The 22,852-nt window shown below is 40.6% G+C and overlaps 1 protein-coding gene across 30 annotated transcripts in view; it reads left to right on the top strand.

Moving 5' to 3' along the window:
- Nucleotides 1-22,852, top strand: part of LOC113034636 (neurexin-1a) — a 258,027-nt gene that overhangs the window by 144,284 nt on the left and 90,891 nt on the right. For 4 of the 30 annotated variants that reach the window (XM_026189408.1, XM_026189407.1, XM_026189406.1 and 1 more), the window contains exon 1: nt 9,916-11,035. The exons of the other annotated variants lie outside the window; for them this stretch is intronic. In XM_026189408.1, the coding sequence (XP_026045193.1) occupies nt 10,795-11,035 (241 nt within the window). In that variant the 5' untranslated portion in view covers nt 9,916-10,794. Of the gene's footprint in view, nt 1-9,915; nt 11,036-22,852 lie in introns of those variants that run through there. 30 annotated transcript variants of the gene reach the window in all.

Raw genomic sequence — 22,852 nt, 5'->3', positions numbered from 1 at the left:
TATTTTGTTCTTATCACTGTTGCATTGTCGGGGCGACCTACTGAAATTTATATTGAGCATCATAATGGTGAAGAAAGGTTACTTATGTGACTTTGAAGGTGGGATGGTTGTTGGTGTCAGACAGCTGCTCTGAGTATTTCAGAAACTGCTGATATCTCAAGAGATTTCAGTTAAAGATTCAAAAACAGAGAAAATATCCCACAAGCAGCAGTTCTCTGGGCTTTGAGCCGATAGGAAGACAACAGTAATGCATTTCTTAATAATAATAATAATCCATTCCTTTATGACCAAAGCATCATGTTACAAATCTCAGATCTTCCCAAACTGTTTTTTTTACTGTGACTATGAGTTCACTGTACTGAAATGGACTTTGCATTCAGAAAATCTTAATTTCAATCACTAGAGCACCTCTGTGGTGTGGTGGAGCGAGAGATTCACATAATGGATTTGCAAGAGTAAATCTATGTGATGCTGTCTCATCAATATGGACTCAATCTGTGAAGAATGTTTCCAGCACCTTGTTGTGTCTATGCCAAAAGAATTAAGGCAGTTCTGAAGGCAAACAGGGGTGACTTGGTAATGGCAAGGTGTAACTAATAAAATGTCCATTGAGTCCACTTCATAGTATCATAGTATAGTGTATCGGCTTTTGGTAACCTTTCACAGTGGCTTTACGGCCTTTTTATGTCATTTACTTCATGTACCCAGCAGCAACACATTGAAATTTCCCATTGTTTTACATTTTGTTTAAATAAACATTTTTTTTACTTATTTTTTTTAACATAAAAGAAATGTTGATTTCATACATTACAGGTCGTGTACTATTCCTGCAGTATAGCCACAAGAGCATCTAGAGCTTGTAAAATGCTGTCACAAAGCAAATGAATAACCTTGTCTCAAGAGGTAGTTTGCCAGCCATCTCCATAGCAAACAAACAACTGTTTAGTATGTCTGAGCATTGCTGTGCTTTCCAAGTAATAACAATATGCACAAAGGTCTAAGACAATGCAGGTGCTCCTCTCTCTAGGGGAACGTAAATAGAACTTCAGTTTGAATTGTCCTTGAACTAAGCTAACTTCCAAAAGGTTTAACACACAAAGGACAGATTTTATGTGTGGCACTAATCAAATCCTGTCTTATCTGTAGACAGCAAGGGTGGAAAGCACACACAGATCAGTCACTGCCTTAGCCAAAGTGAGAACCAGCGATAGAGCTGTCCTGTGTGAATGGTTTAGAGAGGAAACCTGGTTAATGGGCTTGAAATATATTTTAGACCGGCCGTTTGGTGTAAGAGGCTGCCACCTCACTGTATAAAAGAAACAGTAGTAAAGGCTAGTCGGAAATGGACTTTGCTTGTTATAGAATTTCTGCAATCCATATAAAATCCAAATAAAAGCGTTCTACTATACTGAAGCATTTGAAATGAACAGGATGTTTACTAAAAATGTAGAGAAGGCACGAGGCCAATTCTAAATCTCCATTTATTGTAGGCACACAAAATAAATTCAGAGATGCCTGCAGTGTCTCTCTGTGCAGACAGTTGAAGCCACAGCCTCTCATTTCTGTATGTGACATGCTTTTTATGAGTATACATTACATTTTCTGCTTCAGGCCATTGGCTATTGATACACTTGGACATGAATGGCTTTCTATATGCTGGAAGGGACAGTGCTGGTTTTGCTTCCCACTGAATTTGTTCCCTGCATGTACTGTTATCACAGCAGAAAATGCAAGCATGTCTTGTCATTACAGGTTTTCTTCACTCAAGTTGTTAAATAACTTTGGTCTTACTGTCAAGGCTGGCTGTGTAGCAGGCAGAATTTGGACCAAAACGCAGGACTCAGAACCTAAATTTAAACCTAAAGACTTTAATACAGAACTTAAACAAAGTGCAATGCAAATTTTCAAAAATAAATAAATAAATAATAATAAAGGCCCACCAAGTGCAAGCAAAAACACAACCATAAGTGAGAACCCAACAAAGACGAGATGCAAATTAAATGGAGGGTCTAAATACACATGAGGAGATTAGGGCAGGGTGGAGACACCTGGGAACACAGCTGAACAGAATCAAACTAGTGAGACAGGGGAAGTAAAACTGAACACAACATGCACAAGACAAGCGAATATCAGAATAAACAACACTGAGCTTAGGACCAAGACATGTGAACTTCACACGGGGACAGGAGATAAACAAACATCGGAGACATGACTGACTTCGAAGATAAAAAGTAATCAATTAAAACCATAACTAAATATTAAACAACCTAATGAGGAACACAGAGTGGAAGCAAAGGGATACTAAGAAGCGCCTGAAAACAATATAATACTGAGAGGACTAGATAAAGAGCTATATGAGCAAATCATGAGCTCAAACAAAACTGAAAACATCGCAAAACTCAAAACCTTGAGTCAGTGACCCATGGACCATAACACTTATTGTGCACTTTGACTTACAGGGAGCACTTAATTGCATTTTAAAATACACTAGTGTTTATTTTGTGTTTATTTTGATAGCATTTTGATGTTGGTATCGAAATCTATCATTCTCTGTGCAATGGATTTAATTTGGCCAATTACTTTGGTTGATACCACCATCAAAAGTTCACTTTTTTACCAAATAGACTGAGCTGGGAACCTTCTGGGGACTAATGTGACACTAAGCAACTGTTGCAAAGTAAAGGCACTGAGTCTCTAATGTAATATTTCATAAAAATTGTGCATTTTCTTGCTATTTTTCAACACTTGATAGCCAGTAAGAACAGCCCAGTACATTCTGCACACTGTGCCATGAACAGAAAAAGCTTTAAGTATGAAATTTCTTTCTGGAGTGAAGTACAGTCTTTGAATTGTGTGCCATAAGGTGAGAGTCCCATGAGACAGGACAAACCCCTCATTTACCAGCTTATTGTACTATTCTTAGTTAGTGTATTGTCTGTCTTGTCTTAATGTTGGTTTAAAATGGAGCACTGTAACAAAAAATAATTTCCCCCAGGGATCAATAAAGTATTCTGATTCTGATTCTGATTATTCACTTGTTGTTGAATGATTTCATGTTATTTGAAAGACTTCAAATGCTGAAAGAATGGAAGAACATGGTAATAGATACTCAAACTGTACGACCTTACATGTCAAGTCGTTGAAGATGAATAGGTTTTCAAGTGCCTTTGAAAAAATAGAATACTGAAAAAACATGTAGTAATATTTATCATTGATTAAACTTTGTGTATGGAGGAAATGCTTTCATCATACAACTGTATCTAGATGAATTCTCGTTTGACCATTGGCAGTGGCTGCAGACTGCCTTGGTATTTTTGATAATACTGTAAAAAACAGAATGAAATGAATGGTAGTTCACCTGTAAAACAGGGGCAGATTGTTTCCTTTATTTGTAGTTTTACTCTAAAAGGAAGGAGTTTCATTCAAAGGCAGGCAAGTAGCTTTTGAGAAAAATGAAAAACTGTGTAAAATCTAAAAAAAAACCCCCAAAATTAAAGGCAGTAATTTGCAAATCTCATAAATCCGTATTTTATCCACAATAGAACATAGAAATCATAGAAAATGTTTAAAATTAATAATTTTAAAGAAATATATTAAACATTTGATGGCAGCAAAAAAAGTTGGAACTGGGCCATGTTTCCTGCTGTGTCACATCTTATTGTAATAACAGTCTGCAAACCACTGGGAACTGAGGAGACCAGCAACTGGAGTTCTGGAATAGCAGTGTTGTCCCATTCACTTCTCTTATAGGATTCTAGCTACTCAACAGTCCCTGGTCTTTTTTGTCTTATTGTTCATTTCATGATACTCCAAATGTTTTAGTTGGTGAAAGGTCAGGATCAGGACTATTCTATTACAAAGCCATGCTGCTCTAATGGATGCAGTTTAATATTATCTTGCTGAAATGCGAAAGATCTTCCCAGAAAACCATCTTATCTGGATAAGAGCATAATATTGCTCTAAAATCTGTATAAACCTTTCAGCACTGATGATGTCTTTTGGATGTGCAAGGTGCCAATTCCGCAGGTACTAATAATGCATCACCATAGACCGTAGAAATACAGACTTTTGAATTGAGCAGTGATAAGAAGCAAGATGCCCCCTCTCCTCTTTAGTTTAGATGATGCGGGGTTCATTTTGATTTTTCTGACCACAGCTTTCTGCTTTGCCCCAGTCCGTTTAAAATGATCTTGTGCTCTAAGAAGATGATGTCTGAGCAGCATGTTCACATGTGGCTTCTTCTTCGCATGACTGAACTTTAACCTGCGTTTGTGAAGGGAAGATGAACTGTGTTCACTAATGATGACTTCTGGAAGCATTCCATAGCCCATTTAGTGTCTTCACAATTTTTGCATTGAGATTGTTTTATAAGATTAGCACTACATCACTACATACTGTTTTTATTTACATTTTACACAGTACCCAACATTTTCAGAATTAGATTTCTATTTATAAATACTTTCATATTCAGGAAAAGCCTTTTTTTTAAAGTGTGATCATTATTCCTTTGTTGCCCCAGTTAGTTTCAGCTTAGCGCAAATGTTCATTAACAAAGTAGCTATGGACTTCTGAAAGGAGGCGCTGCCTGTCCTTGACCTGCACGACGAAGCACTCTGAGAAGGGAACTGATCTACTTCTGATGAATTTAAGGAGAGACAGACAGACAGGGCACCTTCAGTGGCCCCACTGTATCTTGGGAGCTGTCAGAGGAGATAGAGAAAACGCGTCCAGAAAAGCTGTCGACCTGTGACCCCTTTCTCTCTTACTGACAGTTAGAATTTGGTTTTTGCATTCTCAGACGCATCATCATCCCACATGCAGACACACTCACTGAAACAGACATAAATGTGTACGTACATACCCACACACAGCCTCTATTTATACTTACGCACAAGGAATTCTGAATGTTATTTCCTGCATGCTTGATCTTAATGTGTATTTAAATGGTTTTATGGAAATGAATAACAGTGTTGTGCCAGCGTTTATGCATTAGGAGGGCTGTGTGTGTGTTGGTGGTAGTGTGTGTGTGTGTCTGAGGGGGGGTTACCATTTGGTCACATCAGGCAGAATCCAGTGAGTAAAAGGAGCAAAAGCACACTATTGGCTATACAAACAAGTCGGTGTGCGATGAAAAACAAAATTCAGTCTGTTGTCTGTGTAGTTTGGGGTGCTCTAGTCTTGGTAATGGGATGTGCATTAACGTGCACACGTTTGAATCTGTTCAGTATTTGTAGGGGCGCATTCTTACCGCGAAAGGAATAAACAGTAGCATTATTTGACTGTAATTGCCACGGCGCATTAATGGTGACAAAGTGTGGTGCAGAGCAATTTCTGCATAATGTTGAAGATTTTACAGCTAGATATTTCCTTATTCAACTCAATATAGTGCCACTTCTTACACACACCACCAAACACTGTAAAAAAAACAAGGTGCAGTATTTAAAAATGAAGCCAAAAGCTGTCAGTGTCAACGCTATCCCTCCAAAAAAGCTTTTAAACTTTTTTTTTAACTTCATTTAGCAGCTCCGTTAAATTAATTATTATGTTTAAGTGAATTGAAAGAAAATTAGCGTGAGGAGGAATGAGAATTAATGTGGAGTTTGGTTTCTTTGTTTTTGCTCTAAGTGAGAATGAAGCCGTTCCATTACACCACCATGCAGTGCCATTTGCAGATTTGATTTTGCGACACTAAATGTGCATTATTTCCTATTAGCGGGCTGTTTTATCAGCTTGAGTGCTGTTATTTATGTTGCCTTCACAGCTTGCATAATGAACAGCGTGTGCAGCACAAATCTCTCGTGTGGTTGGTGATGTTTGCTGCATTTTACATAAACAGTTGCATTTACAGATTTTTTTTTCCCTAGGCTTACATGCATAGGTATGCTGTTCATACCATATCACGACCACTTTTGTGTTAGCCAATGAGAAATACTGTCTATCCTCAATAAAAGAGGACTTTTGGGATTGATTTAGATGTAATTCTATAGGGCTTTCCAGCACCAGCATCTGAGAGAGATGCTAAGAAGCAAATGAATGGGAAATGACCAGTTAATGCTTGTATGATGTGTTAGGGTCTGAGTTTACACTCCTCACTCTGTTATATACAGTTGAGCGATCTGATAGACAGGAACAGTGTAACATATTCCACTAACGTATTGGCACCCCGGCTGTGTCGAGATACTGTACAGCTCGTATGTTTGTATTGAGTGTTGACTCCCTGTGTCTGTCTGCTCTTATCATGTCACATCTCGTGATGACTAAGACTAAGACGCCGTGTTTCTATTTCTGTACACTTGCACGCATTAGCATCAGAGCATTGTCTGCTCCTCTGTCTCTCTCTCTCTCTGTGGTGTTCGGATGAGTAATGACACGTTTGATATTCGCGGAAAACTCTCAGTTGTAAAGAGTTCAGGTTTCATTTTGCATGTCAGCGTTTGAAGAGACTATTAGCATTGTATACCTTTGTGTTGGTGACAAAACTAAGGGTGTTACTTTTTTGCTACAGTAATTGTTCTCTTTTTGCGGATCGCTCTAGAAATTTGAGTTGCGGCTGCTCGCAGGCGGTTGCTCTCATGGTCACCGTTGCTTTACATCCTGGTGGGAGGATCAGTTTTGTACAATTAGCATTTCTCACTTGTCATTCTTTTAATACACGGTGCACTGTAATCTCCTCACCAGTGCACCTGGTATACCCTGGAGAAATGGGTCTCCAAACACTCTCATTTGTTGGGACACATATGTTGCTGAGCCTGACACAGATGTGTCACTCCAGCACACAACAGGTATACCTGCTTCATGCATGACTTGGCCTGCATGCTCAATCAAGCAGTGTGTGCCTAGAAAACAATGTGCAAGGTGTTGGGATGTTGCACCTTTGGGAATTCGATGAATGTGCTGATTAAAATAATACACCGTTAGATTTTTATTCCCCTTCCCCTCTAATAGCAACAGTAAACATAATTGTAGCACTTGAGAACGAGAAACATTGTTGTCAAAGTGGCTGTAAGTGTCTGACCCTCTCTCTAAAGGGTCTCTCCGTGTGTGATAAAGTGTTGCCTGATGGCTCTTTAACTGATTTAGAGGCCCTGCTCCAGTCGGGTCAGGTACTCTTAGACCACCCATCTGCTGCTGTCCCTGCGGTTTTCCTCCAGTCCTCCAAAAAGTCATCTCATCAGCTCAGTCCACACTGGTTGCAGCCGTAAGTGAGTAACATGGGCTATTCTGTGCTCTGTGCTTGTTCTCTTCTAGCGTTTTACTCTCCGAGGGATTATTACACCCAAGCCAAATTTCTCCTCCTGTCACTGAAAAATCAGCCCCAATCTTTCACATGATTTCTCCTTTATTTCCCGTCTTTTTTTCTTCCAAAATAATTTTCTGTGGCTTTAAAAAGCAAAGAAAATAGACAAACAAACAAAAGTAAATCGGAGTGATGTTGATTCAAAAGGGGAAATATGCTCAGAGCATCGCATGCATCTGAGACACAATCCTCTGGGTCTTAAATAGAAACAAAGGCAAGCTGTTTTTGGGTCTCTGTTAAGGAGACATCTCGCTAACAGGAGCTGGAGTCAGAACACAATAGTAAATAATAAAGAAAAGCTCTCTTTAATGGTGGAAGCTTTCTTGTGGAACAGGATTTTCTCATTTTGTGGCGAACACACTACAGTACAATCATCTGGTTAAAGCAGCTGAGATCTGTAAATTAGTTTACCTCATGGGCTCAGGTGTTTGCTTTTGTGCAGGCAGAAGGAATTTAGTGCTAAATGTTTCACCTCAAGCTGGATGCATGGCCTCCTTGCGCCTCATACTTTAATGATCCCACACATCACCAGATCAAAGGGCAACCTGCAGAACAATTAACTGATGCCCTAATAGAGGACGATCTTGAAGCAAAGAATCAGAATTTCAAATTTGTATCTCTTAAAGTTTGGATCTGGAGCAATATGATGCATTTGGTGAGGCTTTCAGCAATATTTCTATTATTGAATTTATTGAATCTTGCTGATTGATGAGACTCTGCTGTTCTGCTCGATTCATCAAACATAAGCTGCTGGCTCGGAAAAACCCACACAGCTTTGGTGCACTTTAGAATTCCACCACTTGGGGGCACAAATGAACAAGTAAGTAATGATAAACGTGCTAAAAGTATCACTGCTCACTGCTGATGCCAATAATTTTGGGCGCTGCGATATTAACACTGCATTTCCATTAAATAACACCTGTATTTACCCTGATATTTAGCTTCTCAAATGAAGCTTCCCCTTCCGTTTCTTTGCAAAAGTTTGCAGTTAAGGACACACTATGTCAGGTTGTTGTCCTTGGCAAGCAGCCCTGATAGATTGCCTTATTAGGCGTAATTATGCAGATTGCACTGCTGATAATTATAAAAGTGTAAACACATTCAGCAGGAACATTCCTTTTCACCATTGCAAATGAGAACAGAGGAGAGGTTCCATGCTGCCTACTTTTTAGCACCAGGTGGCTGCACCACGTTATTGAGATTCTACAAGGTGAGAGCAACACAGTTGCCTAATATGTGCAGCATCTGCTTTGTATTTCAGTTGCTTTTTACTACTATATAGGAACACAGCGTTAGTTAGAAGAGAGAGAAATGAGGGATCCTCATCTGTCCTCCTTCCAGATGGCAGATCATAGTTTTCTTAGAGTTTAATGTTGTAACAGTATGTGCCTGCTCTTATTGTTCTTCCTACATTTAAATTCAGATGATAGCAGCCATGCTTTAAAAGTGAGTATTCAACTCTCTGCATGTATTTCTACTAAAAACTGATTATACGAAATATTCAGAGAAATTGGAAAGGGCATATTATCCTCTGTGTCACGCTGGCTAAGTTGGCTTTCTTTGGGCATGAAATGCCTGTGTATTCCCTGTAAACCGTAAAGATCAGCTCAGCAGTGCTTGCAGATTTTTTTTTTTCCCCTCAGCTTAGGACACTGCGTTTCGAAGAGAAGGATGTTGAATAGCCAGTGTGCAAACAGAAGCAGGCACACTGCAGCTGAGCCTTGTGCTCTCCAATCCTGAACTCTGAACACTGAGCACACTTCCCAGCTGAACCGGATTGTGTTTATCAGCAGGGCTTTTATGTCCACATGTTCTCTACATTCCTGTAACCCTGCTGCACTGCGATCAGCCTTCCCGCTCTTGTGAGAAATGGTCTTTTATTAGCAGGCAAGGCAGACTTGCCCGGATTCAGCACCCTCTCTGTGGACAGTTCTCGACCGCGGGCTCTGGCATTGTGCGTGCTTTGTTTACATACGTGTGTGTCTGTGTGTCGCTGTGTGTCTGAGTGTTCGTACTTATGGTTGCTCATATGTTCGTGTGTGTGTTTGAGAGAGTTCCTTAAAGTATATGAGCTGCAGCATCATCACTCTTCTGCAGTAGGTTTTCTTGAGCAATGGAGAGGCGAGGATTAGGCTGGACTGCTTCTTTCCATTTTTATTTTTTTTTAAATCCAGACGACTATTGTCACAAAACTTCCCTAAATTCACAGACAATGAAAGTGAACAGGGAAGAGACACACATAAAAAGGGGAGCAGGAGGAGTGGGAGGAATGCTGAAGGATGAGATGATAAAAGTAGAAAACGAAACGAGTCTAGCCTGTCCCACGTTCTCGTTTTTTTTTCTTTTTTTAAACCGCTGAAGAGTGTTCACACGGGAGAGTGGATTGAGAAAGACTGAAAAGAGAGAGTAGACTGTGAAAGGAATAAGGGCTGGAGGACATAGCTCCAAATCCTGCTATTCTGCCTAAATAGGCTCTTCCTCTGCAATGCACTCAGACTCCAGTGATTCGCTATGTGAATGCTGCCCATTTGCATAGCCACTCTCCCTCTTGCTTCCTGGCTGGCTGTTGAGGCTCCCCCCTCCCTCCGTCCTTCTCCTCCCTCTCCTCCTCCTCTCTCCCTTCTTCCTCTTGCGCACATCTTCTGGAACGGCGGTGCCGATGCTGGCTGTGTGTGAGTGTGTGTTCCTGCCCAGGGCTGCTCGTTCAGGTACCGGCGTTGCTATCGCTTGGTCTCACTGAGAACAGATATTTCTAGATGGGGAACGAGTGCGCTACTTGGCACAACTTACAGGTACAATCACGCAGTCTACTGCACGCTGCTGCAGCTGTCCAACACATGCAAATGAGACTCGGATTTAACTATGGTCCCATTCCTCTGGACAACCTTTGAGACCACTGGAGGAGGAAAAAGAGGGAAACTCAGAATGTCTGTTTTGATTTTCTGAAGAAAATCACTTTGCACAGAGGCTGTCAGTCTCTTCTTAAGTAGGCTCTCTTCTTTCCCTGGCATTTGCATTTTTTTGGAATATTAACAGTTTTTTGTTTTTTTTTAAATGTGAAGATGCTTCTAATTTTGTGAGTGCTTAATAGAGGGTTAAGGGGAGAAACAGAGAAAACAAGGGAACTAGGGGAATTGGAGCAAGCTGGGATTTCTCCATTGCTGTTTGAGGTTGCCCTAATTTCTTGTGAATGTTTTTGATTGTTTTTCTATGATGATTTTTAATACTTCTTTACCTACCTGGGTGCTGCTGTGGATTTCTTAACTCACTGGAGAACAGCAAGAAGCATTTTTCCCTCACGGCCGACAATTTGTGAGGTGTCCCTTTTGCTTTTTCGGTCCTTTTTATTTGGCTTTTTTAAATGATTGTTTATTTCCCTGTGGATCTGTGTCAATGTCTCTGGCCATAGTGAGATTTGGCAAGGTGAGAAGTATGGGGCTGTGAGGCTCGCTGAAGTTCCACCTTGATCTGAAGCCTCATCTGGCCACTCAGGGAAGATGTTCAGAGGCTGGAGGACACAGTTTGCTCCCCTGAGGCCTGTTGCACAGCCCCGAAACTGGAATTCAGCTTCAGTCACCCATCTGGCCTTGTGGATCATTGCCCTGGGCTTTGTGGCAGGGTCAGAACCAGGTGCTGTGGAGAGTCTCCACCACATTCACCTCTCCAATGGAAACAAGCGCCACCATATTGTGCCTATTGCTATCCACAGATCTCCTGCATCCCTAAGAGCAGGGCACAGTAAGTATTTTCTTATCCTACCATTAATGCAATCCCTAGGTAATGTGATTTCTCAAGCAGTCCATCATTGGTGTTTACTTTTAAAAGTCTGTGCTTACTTCTTGTTACATTTTACGGCCAATGCAATTTCAAGTATTACTTATGTGGTATTGTCATTTTTCTTTTTTGTAATACCTAAAACTCCCACAAGATGTGTATTCAGCTCTGTACGACAGGGCGAGTCTAGCTTAGACCCATCCCCTTTTCTGTCTCAGCAAAGTGCCCTCCATGTCTGAGATTAGCCATATCCCTATCTCCAGATGCTCCACTGTGTCCAGATTAGCCAGGATTATAACGCTATGGCGCTCCATGTTGCCCCTGGGTGTTCGGAATAGACAAAGATGAGTTGCCTTCAGCTCTGTGGGACGTCGAGCTGTTCCTGGCCCCTGCCCTGCGTGGAGTATCGATGAGGCCCCTTTGCCCATTGGGGCGAGAATGATCATGATCCAAGCATCTGAAAAGGGGAAAGAAAGCAGGGAGAATATGAGGAATTATATAACCTCATGCCAACTATTCATGCTAGACTGCAGTGTGCTTGTCTTCGGCACAGTATTTGTGATGAGGGTTTTAAGAATGCTGCAGCTTTTTGTTTTCTTTTTCCCTGTTTGGCTGTACTTGTTTTCAATTTGCTCTGTCACTTTCACTCAAGGTCCTGAGATATGTTAAAGATCGAGGCAAATGATACTTGGAATAAAAAGTACTGCTTTTTTTTTCTTTTTCTTAGTTATCATACTGCCCTGGCATTTTTGAGTGACGTAATCACTACTGGTGTAACACTGACGTAATGCTGAAGTACCCTGGATATCACAGACCTTGTTTAACAATGCACAACAAATGTCTACAGGAACATTGTGCTTTCTCTGATATTCAAGTTTAGCATTACGAGCTTTTGAATCATGAGTTACAACTCTGTTACATAGCTGAATTGGTGTAATGAGGACGTATTTATTGGCGCAATGTAGAAGCAAGGCTGGATCCTGGCTCACTGGGCACAGATAGACCTGCCTGAACAAGGGAGTCAGTGCTCCTCAGTGATGATGAGGGAGCTGGGAGGTTTGCTGGCCTACTGAGACAACAAGAGAGGCAATTAGGCCACTCTGCCATGACCTGTCTGTGCCGGACAACACTCAGCTTGCCTCCTGCTCTCCCTAAGGACCTTTTGGGGGGGGGGGGTGTTGCCTCCAGACAGATTCCATGACTTAATATAACAGTTAGTGCAAATGCTTCCTCACGTTGTGATTACCGATGAGAGTCTGAGGGAGGCCGATAAAAAAAAAAAGTCTTCTCACTAACATGATTGCTGATTTTGGTTGATCAGCACAGAGGGTGCATTAATGCAAACTGGGAGGCATGCTGTTCAACATAGTACCTTGCTCCAGGACAAACCCTGCTGTTGTAAAGCCCCAGCACTGTCGTCTAATGCTGTGACAGAATTGGTTTAATTTTCATGGGGCTTGTTCTTTAGACAGAGTGTCAATTAAGCAAGTGCAGCTCACTTTTTTCAGTAAAACCGAGACAAAGGGTGTTTTTAACTCTTTTTGCTTCATACTGTATTTGTAGTTTCCATCTATTAACATAAAAGGGATTCTTCCGATGTATTACCCTCACCCATCTGTCTCGCTCTGTCTCTCATATCTTTGTTAATGTTAAAATCTAATCCTATTTAGAATACTTATGTAACTGTACCTGCCTTTCGCTCTTATTGTCACAGTGCATTTAACATTGTCTCAAGTGATTAGGCCAAGCAAAGCTAACAGAGTGCTGACAGTTAGTTCAGTATGCAAACTATCTCTGTTTCTGTGGCACGAACATTCACTTTTTCCACTTAATACGAAGCTATATTTAGTAACTCGAGCCGCCCCTATGGTGGGCTAGCCATTCATGTGTCCCAAATTTTCTGACAATATGAGCTCACAATTCCTGCAATTTCATAGGAAAAGTCACATTGCAGCCTCCCTCTCTTTCTCTCTCTCTCTCTCTAATATATATATATATATATATATATATATATATATATATATATATATATATATATATATATATATATATATATATATATATACACATTGATATGTATATATATATATATATGTATCCGAGTACTACTGTAAGAGCAAACATCTTTTGTTCCTTTTGTATTGAACTTGAGTGTCATTGATTTATGTGGAAAGAAGAAGAAAATTACCATGGTCAGGATGTATGAAATTGAGTTGGAGTGTGATGCATTGTTTGTTTAGGGCTAGCCGTAATGAGGTTCAGACAGTATCAACTCTAAGTAGCAGACATACCATTCATCACGGATACACTCCCAGAGGTGATAGTCTTCTTTCCCAGAGATGGGTACTGTACTCGATACGTTGGATAACTAGGTTATCGTGTTTTCTTTTGGACCAGTTGTTGAGAGTGAGTAGCTGATCTGACCAGTGGGAAAATAGTTTATTGTGGTAAAACTAGGAATCAGTGGTCAATAGGAAAACTGACTTCTTGGCCATTTTTGCATCTAACTTTTATTGATGAATGACAGTTCCAATTTGTGCCGTGTCTGCCATATCCTCATTTGCTTACTTTGCCTATGCTGTTTATATATTTGCCATCCTGTCAGAGTCAAAGCCCATACATTTAGTCAGGGTGGAGTCAACCTTCATTTTCTTGATGAGTATGCGTTGTACTTAGACGTCTGAGACCTCACCTAACACTCGTTCAATCAACAGTACCAGGAGTTTTAGCATTTCAAAGCTTGATGGTTTTATCAAAGTGGGTGAAGCAATTTAAGTGATTATAATCAATTTGAATGCTCTCCAGCTTCAGAGCTAAGGGTTGAAGGGATTAGAAACACTGCTCTTCTGCGCTGGCACTGCTGCACAGAGCAAATGAATGGAAAAAAAGAGAGAAAGAGAGAGAGAAGAAATAAAAGAAAAGCTATCGTAAAGAACACCAGACACGAAGAAAGTGAAGAAAGAAAACGAGAGCGAGGAGGGAGAAAGTTGATGGTGTCTGGTGTTGTCTCGCTGCCGGTGTGTTGTGAGCTTGTATAATATAATTACTCCCATGTCTCTGAGCTGATGTCATTCTGCGATAGTGCAAGGATGACAGTATCTTTGCTTCTCTGAGGCAGAAGAGATGATAGCTGCCCTGATAGGGATCTGAGTACATGTTCCTCTGCTCTAGTGGGAGCATAGGCAGTTATTGACCTGCGAATGAGAGAGCGAAGATTGCAGTCTTTTCATTCTCCTCCTCTTCTGATGTATGAGAACAAAAACACTCTCTTTTTATTTATATGTGCTTTAAGTCTTGAACCTACTTGCATCTTGTGTTACTCGTTTGCTCTCTTTCTCGATTATTCCTTTGTGTCCTTTCTTCCAACGCTTTGCTCTTTATATCTGTTTAACCACTCTGCCTAACCCACCCCCAGCTCCCTCATTGGTCTGCAGAGTCCATCCGAGCAGACAGAGTGGGCAGCCTTTTGTGCCTGCAGTGGTCTGTGTGGTTTCGGTGGTGACCAGGCTATGGTTGGCATGAACGGAAATGAGACCTGACTGTGCGTGCGGTAGGCAGCGAGAGGTCGGCTGAGTAATGTGTCCGGTTTCGGATTAGAGACTTGGAAGATGGAGAAGGAGAGAGAGAAAAAGAGACCCCCTCAGTTAACTCAAGGGTATGTCTGCTCCCCTCACATGCTTAGGTCCTGGATGAGTTTGAGTCAGTGAGCTCTTTACCCAGAAGGCACATTGTGATTCATCATCAACAGCATCTTTTTCTTCACATCTCCCTATTTCTTGTTCATCCTGTCTGTTTTCACCTCTGGCTTTCTATTTCTAAAGGTAATTTTGGAAAATGAAAAGGACCAGATGAGTAGTTGGCGTGTCACTGTTCACTGCTGGTGTTTATCTATGGAAAATAAAACAAACATGATATAGAAAACTAAATGTTGGGCACAGAAATGGATAAAATGGATAAAACATATAATTGTCATATAATCTAGTCTGCACATACGCATTTTGACAGTAAAATGTCACCATTGATTGGTTATAGATGTGTCAAAATGTTAGCAAGCTACTAATACCAATCTAGCTACTAGCATAGTTAACTGTCACAGGTGTGTGCAGTGGGCCTAAAAAATTAAGGAAACACGTGAAAGAAGCCTTTAATCCTCTAAAATGGCGGCCATTAAATTGTCAGTGTGCACAACCTATAACATGTCAAGCACTAGCAATACACAACTAGCTTACCTAGCATACCAGGATAGCTTGTTAGCTCTGTAATTTGGTGGGAATTGAGACTGCCAAATAATGGCAGGTCTCTCCGACGCTACATTTGCTACTAATATATAATGAGTTAGTGTGAGTATGTAAAACTCTCTGCTCAACAAAAAGGAAGGAAGCACCCCCTTGTGGGGCTATTAAAAATGTGCTTTATAAGTTTATTGTTTACTGAGCTGAATTCTCAAGGTGAAAGACTATTAAATAAACACAATCTAGCAAAAAAAATAAATTAAAGCCACCATCAAAAATACAATGGGTGATGAAATCATCGGATTACAAATAGCCGATATATTTATCCAGTAGCACAAAGTATAGTGCAACAATAATGGGCTGAAACAGGCCTATGAAAACACAGGGATTGATTATATTATTTGAAGCATTTTCGTGTGGACATGAAAAGAACATTAATTATTTAAAATGATTAGCACAGTGGTTCTTAACCTTGTTGGAGGTACCGAACCCCACCACTTTCATATGCGCAGTCACTGAACCCCTCTTTAGTGAAAAATAAAATAGGATTTTTTTCAAATTCAAGACATAGATATGTTTTTACTGGTGCACAAAATGAGCCGTGCATGTCACGGTGGAGGCTCTGCCGAACCCCTGAGACCGACTCGCCGAACCCCAAGGGTTCGATCGAACCCAGGTTAAGAACCACTGGATTAGCACAATTTTCAGATGTATTATAGGGATAAAAGTGTAAAAGATGGTAAGTTACATCATTCTTTTAGGATGCTTGAAATAGCGTTGTATCCACATTACCATTTCTGAGCTATTGCAGACTACTGGCTAGCATTAACTGCTAACGGAAGACAGCGAGTGTGGAGGAGTGATGCAGCTGTAGAGCAGGTCAAGGTGTTAAAGATGCAAATGAAGCAGCTTATATGGTTCCCTTCATTCTGTTCTGATTGACTCTTTAAATGCCTATCCATTTCCTAGAGGGGGAGACACAAGAAAGGGAAAAAATAAGAAATGGGAATAAATAAAGCCAAGATCAAGAATGCAAAAGCCCACTTTTTTTTATTATCTAATCTGAATTGAGTTCAGTCACCCCAGAGAAACCTCATTCTCTGTCATCATAATGAGGCAGCAGCTATCTCTATGCCAGTCAAGCCCGCATATACACACATGCACTCAGATATGCACGCTGCATACACTTCTCACACAAAGAGCAACCCTCTACAAAATCGTCTTTCATCTCTTTGATCACTTCGAATCACTGTCACAACCAAGTGCGAATGTGGGTAGTTAAAGCGATATGCAAATGTACACATGGGAAAACCTTCATTTATAAAGTGTATCATATCATTGATTAGATCATTAAATGCCATTGATGTAAAGTAGTTTCAACTGTACACCAATAACTCCCTTATTAATGGACTAATTGGTCGTGGATGTTGAAATCTTCCAACCTGTGCATCCACAACCACATGAGATGTTGCAGAGGATGGGTTTTTCTGGAAGTCAGCATTCAGAAGTCAAAATTGCCACTGATCATTACATTAATTTTTTTTTTTTTTTTACTTCGAAGTATAACTTAACTTTTACACAGTTCCTTTGGTACAAAATCGCCCTTTGCTTCCTTTCTGTGTGGGTGGATTGATTGACAACGTTCAAATTATCCTTAGCTTACCACATCATTACCTAACAACTTTAATGTCACGTATGTTGACTTAAAGATAGCCTCAAATAAGAAAACCAAATGAATGGCTGCCCTGTGTCACAATAGGAGACCGCCGTAAGAACCAGCCATGTCATAACTATTCTTCTTTTTACAATTTACAATTGCTCACCTGCAGCAGAGTGGCAACAGAAAGAAAGCTGCCCCTTAATCCACTCTAATAGGATTGTGTGGGATTTCACCTTCCTCATTGCTCCTTCCATCTCTTAGAGCCTCGGGCCTGCTGGCAAGGGCTGATAAAAACACGCCTGCCTAACACCTAAGTGCAAGCTAATATTAGCATATATTTTGCACCGCAGTGTAGAAATACAATGCATACCCACGCATATTTTTTTTCTCTCTGTTTATATATTTATTTGTTGGTAGATACATGCAATGGTGTGAGATAGAGGACAGCACAGCTCTCTTATGTAGGTGCTTCTACATTGGCTGTTGATAAGGGGGAGGCAGAGCTGTATGTACATCTCAAACACAGTATGCTGCACGACCAAACTCCCTCTCAGCCATCGACACATGCGTTGTTTATTTCTGGCGGTCTGTTTCTCCTGATCTTTTCCAGATTAATTTTATTGTGCGGCATCATTTCCATAAGATATGCATCTAATTAAATAATATCGCTCCACTTAGTGAGCTTACTTACAAAGTTAGACTACTCAGTAACAGGAAAAGCAGATGTTTAATCCTGCAATTAAGGCCAAGGCGTGCTCGCTGTCTCATGGGTGCAGCTTACAAAAAGAGTAAACAGTAAAAAAAAAGCCGAGGCAGTGTCATGCAGGGACGACATAAAAATCAGATACATTAACATCTGAAATAGGAATGATTTGATCTGTGATCTGTTTAAAAACCAGCAGCGCTTTTTTACCCAAATATTTAACATTGCACTTTACCTCATTGGCAGATTTATGGATGCACGTTGTGTCTTGTTTGTACCAAATCAAACATGTTCTGGTAGTGTTCACGATCCACTTACAAAGTGTGAGATGTACTGCACATACACATTGCCCCAAGCTAAACTGTGCCTTGAAAAATAGTAAAGGCTTTGGAGAATGTTGATGTTTTATGTGCAGATGCAGAGATGTTTATTAAACATCTCTATAAAAACCCTATTGCGGCACGCTCATTTTGTAATTATGTAGGTTTACATTATTGCTCATTTGCATTCATGGAGCGGCGCTAAAGTTGGAATATGCTCAGTAGTGCACAGTAGCTCTGTCTGCTCTTAAAGCAATTTTCTTGTAAGAGAAGTATTTGTGCTGATGCAGTTTGGGCTGCATATGGTGATGGACCGCCAGAGTTGTCTCTAGTCTCAGATCAGAGCTTTGGCCCCAGACTCTGTTTTCTGCCTCACTTCCACTGTGTAATTATCCCCCACACTTGTCTTTTTCAGTAATTAGAACTGCAGTCATACTCCACATCTGCTGGCTCCCTAATAGAGAAGACAACAGCTTCTAGAGACCATTTGGAAGCTGTGATGTTTGGTGCATGCTACCACACAGACACACTGAAACTAAATAATGCACTGATGTCTGATGGCACAAAATCAGTCAAACAGGCTTTTAACCGGGAATGAAAAAGCTGAAAATCGACTGATGCTCGAGTTTCCTTAAGTCTGACTTTGATATGTCTGTTGGCTGGCGAACAAATTAAACACTGGATGCAGAAAAATCTAATCAACAAATTGCTGGCAATCAAAATGGCTGACCTGAAAGCAGAGAAAGGGAGCATTGTGTCTGAGGAGCAAATGAGGCAAGTGATGATGAGAGAGTAAATTAGAAGCTGTCGATACTGTGAGACACTTCTATCAGAGCCAAGGCTGTTGGCGGGGGAGGCAGATATGCAGCTGGTCAGGGTAACAAAGGGCCCGTTTGGTGTATTGCTCCATTAAGACACTGGGTCTTGTCAGCTCTGCCTGGATGGGCCATTCTGCTCCACAAGGCAGGGGCTCATGTATCACTTAGGACTTAGGGGAAGTGAGGTTGGCAGAGGAGGGGAGCAGAAGGGTGTGAGTGACACTGGTCGACTGAGCATTCATGGCATAATGTTAGCAGCCCAAGGGGTAGAATTTTACCTCTACCCTGAATTGATGGTCCTCTGCCATGAAGAGCGAGGGCGGGTTTGCATGGCTACCCTAGGGCCCCGTCATGATGAGGTGAAGGCTTATCTCTTCAGAGCAATATGAAGATAAAATATGGTGAAGTGCTGCTCTGGTAAGAAGGAAGGGGAGATTTCTTGTAGATTTCTAAAGTTTATGTCAAGGTAGAAACAGTTTAGAGCTGTTGAAGTGATGTCAGAGTCTGACTAAATACAATATCGACACGTGGCACACGTGCCAAACGAGTTATTAGTCCCTTATATTTTTTTTAAAAATCGTTTTTAATTTTTCCCATGAAATTCCTCAATAGTTTGTCTTTGCTGTGTAAAATAGAAACTAATAAGCTAATAATTAGGATTCAAGGAGTGTCCGTTTGTCACTGTTGGTTTTAGTTGCACTCAAAATAATTTGATGACCCACATTCTCTTCTAAATATTACCAGGTGTGGTGTTTGTAGACCCAGTACCATATATCTAACATATAGCTATAATTGGGTTCCATTATAGCTATATGGTACCAAGTTTGGTTAGTGACTCTCTAGAAAAATGTGAACTCCTTCACTGGTTGACGAGTAGTTGCTTTGCGAAGTCGGTCACAGAGAGGATACTGCAACAAGAACGCTGTGACGGCTTTGATGATTGGCAGAGTCACTATGAATCTGACCCGCTATGCTTCGTATGCACAGGGGGGCAGATTGTTGGGGTTTTCTCTGTTGTTAGGTCTTCACCTTACAATATATACTTCCATTGTGGTTTGTGTGCTTTTGCATTTTGCTATTAGCTGGTGTTCTCTTAAGTACGTTTGACCTCTCGGGCCACCGTACAACCCTGCTTTCAAATCGTTATTTTCATGATTCTCTCTCTGTTTCCTCTCCCTCTTTCCTCTTTGCTGTGGTCGCTTTGTACTGTACTCGCCTTGAGGTCTGGCTTAAGTGCTATTCTCTCCTCATGTTTATTAGGTTCTGTTGCTCCTATGATTTTGGAGCCTGCATCTCATACCCTCTAATAAGGATGACCAATCATGGGGGCAAGCAGCAATGCCCCACTTTTAGTCTCCACTTAATTTAATTACATCAAATTAGCAAAGCAGAGAGGGGGTGGTGGTGGTGGAGCGGGAGGCTTAATCCTTTGCAGCTTATGAAGGCAGGTTGGACACTTTCAGCTGTCCTATGTGGAATAGCTGCTGTGGGATTGTCTTCATTAGAAGGAGCTTAAGGCTCATAGGTCACTGGATATTGTTAAAATAATACTGTCAAAATTGACTAATTAGAATATGTGCCTGGTCTAGTCTAAGGACTAAGATAGCTGCGTTAGGACTTTCTTATGTATCCTGGTATTATATCTTTTTTGTTTTTTGCCTTAGACCCACTTATAATTTGTCAAACAATTTTAAGTGTGAAAAAAGGTGCATTTATTATCATCAATAAAACATCAGAACGTCAGATTTGCTGTTACTGCAGTACTCTAATGCCCGTAAGCAGTAAAGTATGCTGTATCAGCATAGGTCAATATTATATCTCAATCCCAAACAGTAGATATAAGTGAATCCACTATTGGCCAGTGGTGAAGATTAGTCTCTGGGCAATGAACTGTAAAAGTTTATATCGACCGTGCTGTATATATGCCAATGTGCCCAGACTTATTAAGCCAACACAAAATAAGCAGGCAGTCTGTACTCTGGGTTGATTTAGCACCTCTGTCCTCTCTGCTTTCTGCTGACTGCAAAGAGAATAGCTTAGCTCCAGTCTTCTGATAAAGACTGAAGGAAGGATTTATCACTTAAAAAAGAAGACAAAAAAAGAAGAATCGTTGAAAGAAGCAGAGCGGAGTGTGTGCAGTATGCAGTTTCCCTTTACAGGAGTGCGGCAGTTATAGCCTGGCAGATTGTTCAACAACCACTTCATGCAAACACAATAAATGTTTTGGCTCTACACTAGCAAAACTGGAGTAAATTGATTAGGTGTCCTTGCTGTGCTATAATCCAGTGGTGTTTTTATCTGGCTGAGCAAATCTTAGCTAATCATGTGAAAATTAGAAATGGTCGCATTGAAAGTTGGTTTTGCTGTTGTTTCAGTTGTGCCGTGTGCAGGATTGTGCCTGCTTCAGCCTATGATGGAATCTTTTCACATGCCTGCTGATTCTGTTCTAACTGTCTATCCTATTATAAGGGAGGCAGTTGTTTGTGCTGAGAGAGGATTAAGACAAGTCAACAATCCATAGTCTTTTTAGTCTCCCAAAGGGCTGCTCACACACCAGTGAAGATAGAGAAAGGCTTTTTTTCAGGATCAAGGCTTGAGAGCGAGGTTTAAATTGTTGAAAGGACCTTGCTATTCCGCAATGGAACAATGAACAGATACCGAAATAGAGATAGGGGTTGCGGTTGGCCACAGGCATCTCGTTGCATCCAGTGTACCTCCTTTTCCAGTTCTCAGTGTCCATCTGAATTTCCTTCACTTCTCCCCGAAAGACAGACAACCTGAGGCTGTGCTGTAACTGCCCACTCCGAATAATTGGAAAAACAATTGCTCTCATTTTTTAAGACTTCCTTTTGTTCACTGCACTTGATTTTCGCCAACACAGAGAAGCTGCCAGTCAAAGGTGACAGGCAATTAATCACTTTACATGCCAAAGTTACATCAAGCACAAAGATGATACATGACAGGAGGGTCTGTTTCCTGCTTGTGTCTTTTTTTCCCTTTCTTCTTTGAGTCTTTGTCATGCAATTTAAAAAATATGTTCTAACTAAAAGATTTTTCCTGTAATTACTGTATATAGTTTTTGTAGTCTAAGAATATACTCTGACTAATTCAGCAAAGACAAAGCCCATACAGCAAAAATATATCAACAACGACACTGCTAAATTAGTCTGTAGCACCTAAAAACATCACCTAATCCGTTATACGGCAATGGCTGCATTCACACCATGAAATGCTTCTATAAAACACAAACCTTTTGTGTGAGGTAAAATTTTGGTATACTGCAAGTAGTAAAATAAGAAGAAAAAAGTGGAAAATGTTTTTGTTTGCATTGTTTGCATTTTGTTTGCAGACAAAAGGTTAAGCAAAATCTATCTTGCCTGTATCGCTTTAATATGAGGGAAATAAGCTTGACATGAGAAGGCATCTGCCATTCTTGCCTTAAAATTTCTTTGTTTTTTATGATATTTTCATTTCATTTGTGTGAAAAACCTATAGGAGATTAGAGTAAACTGTCTTTTGTCTCTGCATTTGTAGATGTCGACAGGGAAAATACTACACTAGTGGTAGATGTGGTTTGGCCACTCATCAGAGCAGAGTGTGTTCTGACAAATCTGATGTACAGTACAAAAGGGATTCACAGAAAAAAAGCTCTCTCAAGAGAAAACTCATGTCCTTGTGCAAAAGGTCCAAAATTGCCCAAAGCAAATTTATGGCACTAAATTTAATTATCGTCGGAAGAGATAGTATTGGGATATTGTGCTGTTCTGGTGCTAAAAGCTTCATTGCAGAATGAAAGAAATGGTTCAATGACATTAGGTGAAGAACCAATTGAACTAGCAGGGAGCTCCAGGGATAGTGTGGCTGGGAGAAACATGCATCCACCACTATGTTTCTTTTTTTTTTCACTGTACAGCTATGCCTGGAGTGGGGAAAAAAAGCACATTTTTGCTGTCAGATTATCCTAAAAAATGACCTTACATACCTGTAGAAGAACTCGGTAAATGTATGAATAGGATCTCATCCTTACGTGCACTGTGCACATGACTTA

Source organism: Astatotilapia calliptera, chromosome 13 (assembly GCF_900246225.1).
Source record: "Astatotilapia calliptera chromosome 13, fAstCal1.2, whole genome shotgun sequence".
NCBI classification, from domain to species: domain Eukaryota; kingdom Metazoa; phylum Chordata; class Actinopteri; order Cichliformes; family Cichlidae; genus Astatotilapia; species Astatotilapia calliptera.
The sequence above is the reverse complement of the archived record's forward strand: the minus strand, read 5'-3'. Positions and strand labels throughout refer to the sequence as shown.